The 8,308-nt window shown below is 43.3% G+C and overlaps 1 protein-coding gene across 1 annotated transcript; it reads right to left on the bottom strand.

Moving 5' to 3' along the window:
- Nucleotides 1-1,348: 1,348 nt before the first annotated feature.
- On the bottom strand, nt 1,349-5,943 carry RPL36 (ribosomal protein L36). The gene is made up of 4 exons (XM_083174815.1): nt 5,803-5,943; nt 3,946-4,039; nt 3,467-3,601; nt 1,349-1,487 (listed from the first exon to the last, which is right to left on the bottom strand). The coding sequence occupies exons 2-4, from the start codon at nt 4,036-4,038 to the stop codon at nt 1,398-1,400; spliced, it is 318 nt and encodes a 105-aa protein (XP_083030941.1). The 5' UTR covers nt 4,039; nt 5,803-5,943; the 3' UTR covers nt 1,349-1,397.
- Between the last annotated feature and the right edge of the window lie 2,365 nt (nt 5,944-8,308).

The following is an 8,308-nucleotide window of genomic DNA, read 5'->3' on the forward strand; positions in this document are numbered from 1 at the left end:
GTTTCCTCACAGAATCAAGTGACATAATTCACGCTACTTGTCAGTCAGTTATGAGTCCACCTGTCAGGTGACCTGCAAAACATGCACTGTGTGGTGTCCTGGGGACCGACTTTGAGAACCTGTGGACTAGAGGGAAGTATTTACTGATCCCTGTAGAGTGGCAAGCAAAAGTACCATCTAATCAGCTCCATGTCTGGGGCAGTACGGATGGTGTAATGGTCAGCATTACTGCCCAACAGCACTGATGTCATGGGTTCGATTCCCACCATGGCTGTAACTGTGCAGAGTTTTTATATTATCCCCGTACTTGCGTGGGTTTACTCTGGCTATTCTCTTCCTCCCACACCCAAAATATATTAATTGGCTGCCAACATATTAACCCTAGAATGTCTATGCGTGTACATGTGGTAAGGAATCTAGATTGTAAGCTCCACTGGGGCAGGGACTGATGTGAATGTTCAAATATTCACTGTAAAGCGCTGCGGAATATGTGTGCTATATAAAAAACTGGTAATAAATGTTACAGGATGTGTTTGAAAGAATGCCAGTGAGGGCCCAACTGGTACTCTGACTTTATCTCACTGAAAAGTTACATTCATCCATTATGTTCTCTACATTTCTTTTTATGTATAACTAGTTCCAATAGATTACAATATTGGTAGAAATGATATAGCTCATATGTTCTGTGTTAAATACCATAATCATTAACCTCTTAGTGGCCAAATTGACTAGCAGGAGATTTTATGAGAAACAGCTATTCCAGATACTGATGTACCGTAGGATGTATGAATATGGAGAAAACATAACACTAATATGAAGTGCATCACTCAAAACAGCTAAACACAAATCTGTTCATTTTCTGGCAGATTCCATGTGTATTTGGAACTTAAGGTGCCCATACACGTTACAATTATTGTATACAATATCGCATATCGGTTTTGCGATGAGATCTAGTACAAAAAGTATGTGCTGCACATACTTTTTGTACTAGATCTCATCGCAAAACCGTTATGCTATGAGATGCAATATTGTATACAATATTTGTACTGTGTATGGGCACCTTTAGACCTGTTCATGGAACATATCCGTTATTTTCTTCATTTCCAAGCTTTCACTGATTTCAAACATTCAACGGTTCATGCACTCTGCCAGCAACTTCACATAGCCAAAATGTTACAGCAAAAGGTATCTAACAGATCTGTCATCTAGAAGTTTAACACAATCATCCTAAATCACAAACACCATACAAATCCATTCATGAGTCTTCAAAAAAAAAAACCATTGCACTTAACTCTTTAGTCACAGCTTTTGCCCAAGAGTAAAGCAAAATCAACCTCTACACGCAGCATGAGCTTTTATGAAAGTATTTATTTGTGGCAGAATCATTTCTATACAGTTCAATCCTTCTTGGCTGCAGCTTTTCTCATGGCAGCCAACACATTGCTGAGTTCTTCTCTCTTTCTCTTGGCCCGGATGTGAGTGCCAATCTGAGGAGAGAAGAGTTATTAACCTATTAGTGCAGTTCCAAACAATGGACCTCTCAAATCAGTTTATAAACCTCTATAGGAGTAAAGATTTTTTATTGTTGCACTCTAAAGCCCCATCCACACTAGAAATGGCTTTGAGCAATATTGTCTAGCGTGCACACTCCATATCATTAACACTGCACGCTCAGCTGCATCGTTAATAACCCCCTCCATCCTGCATGTCAGCGGCAGCAAGATCATTCATAGCCTGTAGTATAAATCTAGTCATCACTCACCAGAGAACACTGGCTGTGACAGATTGCTCAGCACACATCGCTGCGTGCCGAGCGATCTATACTACTTCGCTCAGTACGGAGGCTCAATGTCCTGTGTGTATGGGACATAAGGGGTATATGCAACAGCCTACAGAGTTTACCCTTTAAAGAACTTCCACTTTAAAACTGTAGGGGCTAAATGACTGACATCCTGTGACTGTAAGCTTTTATCCACTATACTGTATATCCCTAACCATCTATCCCTATACAGCCTCCATGATATCGGTGAGCCAGGTTATAATACTAGATAACTGGATGGCGCTTCACAACTGCTATGGAATGAAACAGGTCTAGACAAATAGCACATGTATTCCCATCTACAATTTCACCTTTACCAAATAATGAAAAATATTTATTATCTGGAACCCAACAGTTACAACTGGGAAAGCTATTACGTAGACAGGTTTAATGTACTATTAACAGTCTTCAGAATGTAGAGTTCAGTACAGCAAGATTTTTTTTATACTGTATGCCAGTAGGAAATACCAAAACCAGCATGCCAACTCCCGCCAGGAGACCAGCACCAAAATGCCATCACTGAGGCTGTCCTTATCAAAATCCCATCTGCTGGCATCTTGAACAGAAGTATGCAGGGAGCAGTAGCATTAGGCCCTTGGGGGGGACTAAAGGCCCCCATACATTAGGCCGACTTGTCCTTAGGACAAGTCGGACCCAATTCTCATGTGAGCCGCCCGGCAGCTCCCCGGGAGGCTCACATACAATTTGGCACTTGATGAGCCAGTTTTTACATGTGATAAATCGCTTGCGATTTATCACATGTAAAACAAATGGGGAGCTGCAGGGCGGTGAGGAGCAGTGGGGCGGGCAGCGGCAGTAGTGGGGGCGGGCAGCGGCAGTAGTGGGGGCGGGCAGCGGCTCACAAATGAGTTCCCGGCGGGTGGCGAGTGATGCTGACCTGGCCGGCATGCTGTGATCACAAATAGCAGCGCTGCTGCTGCGGGACGGGACGCACATTGGCGGCTATTAGATTTTCAAAATACCTGTCAAATGACCGGCCATTCTGTGATTGGCTGAGAGAGCTCTCAGCCAATCACAGAACGGCCGTCATTTGACAGGTATTTTAAAAATCGAATAGTCGCCACTGTGCGTCCCGTCCCGTAGCGGCCGCGCTGCTATTTGTGATCACAACATGCACGGCCAGGTCAGTGTGTCTGCCCGCCGTGCTCCCCCGCCCCCCGGTGTCTGCATGCATATGCCTGTCAGGTGGGCAGGCATATGCATAGCATACAGGGAGGTCGGATGATCTTATGTGCTGACCGTCTGACCTCCCTGTTCCGGTCCGATGCGCACGGGACCGCGCATCGGATCATATATCACACACCTGCGATTTTGGGGCGATTTCATCCGGTTATCGGCCCAAAGTGCCGAAATCGGATGAAATCGTCCCAAAATCGTATAGTGTATGGGGGCCTTAAGGCTGCATGTGGCAGGGGAGTAAAGGTTAGGGCCAGGCTGAAGGGAGGGAGGGTTTTGTGTAACATTTCTCTATGAACTAGCTTTCATACGTCTCCCATTTGAAACTATTTTCAACCATCATTATTTTGTGATTAACAGCAAAATGACTAACATGAAACACTCCATTTTATATATAGTCATGACACATACATAAGCTTTGTAACCATGTAGTTCCAATTGCTTCCTTACCCTCTTCTTGATGAATTTGAGAGCTCGCTTGTCCTTGGACACTTTCAGCAACTCCATGGCGCGCCTCTCATATGGAGCAAAGCCACAAACTTCGCGGATCATGTCACGGACAAACTTTGTGTGCTTGGTCAGGCGCTGCGAGGTGTACAAAGTACAAATACTTTAAGATTACATCAAAAAATTATTTCCTAAGATCAAGAGATGTCAACTGACAAAAAGCCTCAATAGTGCAGTCAGATGTGGGAGAGCTCTAAACCATTCACACAGCTCAAAACACAAATTCAGAGACTTGTGCATGTCCCACAGAAGGGAATGAGAAATATTGGGGGACTAGCTAATTACTTGCGTTTTTTGGACTATTCTAGGAGAGCAAACAAGCCACAGCACAATAGTGATTGAACAAAAAAAGACCTCCCTTAGACAAGCAAATTAACATTCAAGTCTTGAAGTCCCTTGACTAAATGTTATCGCATACTCACCCCTCTCCTGCGAGAGTGTCTGATCTTTGCAACATTCTTGGTCACTCGATGGCCTTTATTAAGGCCCACTGCCATGGGGTACCTGATAGCCATTCTGCAAAGTATAAATCACACCTGTCAGACAATACTAGTACAAGAAATGTTATAAGTACACAAGTGATGGCTAACCTTTACACTCCAGCTGCTGGTGAACTACACATCCCAGCATGCCCTGCATCAGTTTTATGCAAAATAGCAAGACTGTAGCAGTGCATGCTGGGATGTGTAGTTCAACATCTGGAGTGTCATGATTAGCCATCACTGTAGTATACAGTATGCAAATTATGACATCATATAACAGTTTGCCATTGTAAATTGCCCACCCTTCACTTTATTCACATAAGTTTGAATATAAATAACCAGCCAACAGCAATGCCTTTAATACGGTTTGTTATTGCTGCTTAGACATTTGCGCATCAATGGACTACAGCCCTAGAAAATGTTCAGCCTATACATACTATGGGGCTGATTCAATTGCAGTTGATGACTGCAGTCTAGTGCGTGTATATGGAACACTTATAAAAGCTCAGGAATTGTGCATCCTATGTGGGACAATCCCTGGCGATTTTTGTGCTAGGCGGAAATATCCATCTGACCAGATTCAACCTATAAAATGTCGAGTCCGTTTTTCCAACTGTCGGAAAAAAATCAGTCGGAAAGAACACACAAATTCCACAATTCAGCAACTATTTTTGACAATGCAGATTCAACTTTGAACAAAGTAGACACACTATACGCCTCCACCAGCAGATGATACACACTCCCGCAGGTGGTCAACGATTGCCCCCCATCTGTGCATGTACAGAGGAGGGAGCAGATAGTTAATGAGGGCCATGCTGGTGAATGTGTGTGTATGCAATTGCTGATGCAGGTAACCCTCAGCCGTGGGAGTCGCACAGTGTGTATGCACCAATAATCCCTGTACACACTAGCTAGTATGTTCCACAGGCAATATCAGCACAGAGTTTTCCTTTAAACTCCAGGGAAAATGACATTGTACATACAGACTGAATGATCTCTGAACAATATAGTCAATGACATCACCCAAGCCCCTCTGACAGCATGCCTCATTAATAATAAACATTAGGCATCCTGGATAGTGGAATGTGTTAATGATGCATGGGAGCATGCATAGACAGCAATCTTGAGAACAAACCAAACTATTTAAAGAGCCATTGCTCAAAATAAGTGATATCTTAAATAATATATATATATTAAGATTACTGCTAAGCAACAAAATGCATAAAAAGATTAGTAGTATTCCCCCAGGGTCTAATTAGTCTATGAAACTATAAAGTGCAAAAGAACACTCTGGTTCTGTTATTAGTGACACCAGCAAGTGTCGGGTCCCAAGTGACGCCTCTGACATCAGTGTGGTACACCAAGTCAGCACATCTACTGCTACCCGCAAGGGTGAATGTGGCCGGGCAAAGGAGCTGGCAGCTGTGCAGGGGCACCAACTATTACACGGCCACTGCTGCACCATGCCAGAGGGTAACATGAGGAGAGGATGGGGACACCACACTGAGGGGTCCACTTTTAGAAGCCCCATTAGTGCCTGGGCATAGGGGTATATCGCCGTGCACACAAAGAACAAGGGACTCGTATAGGGAAGGGATAGGACCCTGGCACCGGAGCGGACATGGCATCGCACCTCTGGAGCATCATACAGTGCTCCCCGGGTGCTTCAGCCACGGCTATAACACCGTGATAGGTCCGTCCGACATCCCGCCTGACTCCCCTGCATACACCTGGACGCCTAGCCTTGGGATGGCGGTGATGTAGGGCGGATTAGAGATGCCGGTAAACGGCGCATACCTGCTCGATCGTATGGCGGACACACCGGAAGGAAGGAGCGGAACCGGAAGTGCCCTATTTCATACAGAGCCTTAGTCCTCCAGACCCTGAAATATACTAGAGCGGGTCTGCTACTGTCGCTCTAGCCTGACTATTACCATAGAGATGATATCACAATGCATTGACTGTATATATGAGTTCAATGTTATGGAAGTGATCGATCTTCACCGAAAATAGCGAGCTGTTTAACCCCTTACCGACGCAGCCTGTTTTTGCCTTCCTGACAGAGCCCTTTTTTTCAAATCTGACAGGTATCACTTAAGTGGGGATAACTTTTTTTTGCTTTTACTTATCCCAGTGATTTTGAGATTGTTTTCTCGTGACACATTGTACTTCAAGTTAGTGGTAAATTTGGGTCGATACAGTCTGTGGTTTTTTGTGAAAAATACCAAAATGTCGTAAAAAAATTGAAAATTTAGCAATTTTCAAAATGTTAAATTTTCTGCTTGTGAGACAAATAATCATACCACTCAAAATAGTTAATAACTAACATAGACCATATGTCTACTTTATGTTTCCATCATTATTTCAACATCCTTTTAATTTTTTTGGACACTAGGAGGCTTAAAATATGAATAGCAAATTCTCAAATTTTCAAGAAAATTTCAAACACTGATTTTTTTAGGGACCAGTTCAGTTCTGATGTGACTTTGAGGGACTTGTATGTGAGACACCCCCATAAATGATGCCATTTCAAAAACTGCACCCCTCACAGTATTCAAAACAGCATTTTGGAAGTTTGTTAACCCTTTAGGTGTTTCACAGGAATTAAAACAAAGTGTAGGTGAAATTTCAAAATTTCATTTTTTTTGCAGATTTGCAATTTTAATACATTTTTCTAAGGAACACAGTAGATTTTACTAGAGAAATGTGACTAAAAATTGATTCCCCCAAATCTTTTGTTTTCATAAATATCCTATATGTGGCCCTAGTGTGCACGTTGACCAAACCACAGGCTTCATAATAGAAGGAGCACCTACTTGATTTTGGAGCCTCCTTTTTATGAGATTATTTTTTAGGCACCATGTAGGTTTCTAGGCACCATAAGATGCTAAAAGTTAGGAACCCCCCCACAAGTGACCCCATTTTGCAAACTACACCCCTCAGGGAATTCATCTAGGGGTATAGTGTACATTTCAAACCCCCAGGGGTTTCACCAATTGTGGTACAACTGGGCAGTGAAAATGAAAAATTAAATTTTTTACACAAAAATGCAGTTCTGGCTCAAAAATTTTCATTTTCACAAGGAATGAAGGAGACAAAGCACCCCAAAATCTGTGCCCCAATTTCTCCCGAGTACGGCAATGCCTCACATGTGACTAAAAAATACCATTTGGGTGCATGGCAGGACTCAGAAGGGAAGGAGTGATATTTGGATTTTGCAGCACAGATTCTGGTGGAATGTTGGTTGGTGCTATGTCGCATTAGCAAGACCCCCGAAGCACCAATACAGTGGAACCCCCCCACAAGTGACCCCATTTTGCAAACTACACCCCTCAGGGAATTCATCTAGGGGTATAGTGTACATTTCAAACCCCCAGGGGTTTCACCAATTGTGGTACAACTGGGCAGTGAAAATGAAAAATTAAATTCTTTACACAAAAATGCAGTTCTGGCTCAAAATTTTTCATTTTCACAAGGAATGAAGGAGACAAAGCACCCCAAAATCTGTGCCCCAATTTCTCCCGAGTACGGCAATGCCTCACATGTGACCAAAAAATACCATTTGGGTGCATGGCAGGACTCAGAAGGGAAGGAGTGATATTTGGATTTTGCAGCTCAGATTGTGGTGGAATGAATGGTGGGTGCTATGTGGCATTAGCAAGACCCCCGAAGCACGGTGAAATGATGAACCTAATAATCCATAGATGTGTGGTATATTTTAAAACACTCCTTTATACATAGGCCGGGTTTGTCGGGGCAAGATTCACAGTGGAAAATAGTATCCTTTCTTATTCCCTTTTTATAGCAAACTTTGCACCTTTTTTGTGTCCTGCCCTTTTTTGCAGTGGAGGGGATTTCGTTAGGAAAATGCTGCCCTGGTACAATACGGGGGACAGTACTAGAAGTACTGAGGCCCTCTGCCTGCTGGTTCCCAAATATTAGGCCCTTTATGACTTCCTCTTGAAAGTGCATAAATGTCCCCCTCTGGCTGGTAGAACGGAATAGCACGTAAGCGTTATACAGTGCCATCTGGATGATATACACGGCCAGCTTCTTGTACCAGATTTTTGTTTTCCGCAGGGGACTGTACGGCTTCAGTACCTGATCTGAAAGATCCACTCCGCCCATGTACTTATTGTAATCTAGGATACAATTAGATTTTGAGGTGTGGGTACTGGTACCTCGTACAGGGACGGAGGTGATACTGTCTCCATGAATTGTTGTCAGTATAAGGACATCCCTCTTGTCCTTATATTTGACCAACAACATATTTTCGGTGCATATTCCCCTGCTTTCACCCCTT

This window comes from Crinia signifera, chromosome 1 (assembly GCF_055691185.1).
Source record: "Crinia signifera chromosome 1, ASM5569118v1, whole genome shotgun sequence".
In the NCBI taxonomy this organism is placed as follows: Eukaryota; Metazoa; Chordata; class Amphibia; order Anura; family Myobatrachidae; genus Crinia; species Crinia signifera.

Coding starts and splice junctions, on each gene's coding strand:
- RPL36 (XM_083174815.1), bottom strand. CDS start 4,038: ATGGCTATCAGGTACCCCATGGCAGTGGGCCTTAATAAAGGCCATCGA. Junction 3,602..3,945: donor GACACTCTCGCAGGAGAGGG/GTGAGTATGCGA, acceptor TACACCTCGCAG/CGCCTGACCAAGCACACAAA. Junction 1,488..3,466: donor TCAAATTCATCAAGAAGAGG/GTAAGGAAGCAA, acceptor TTCTCTCCTCAG/ATTGGCACTCACATCCGGGC.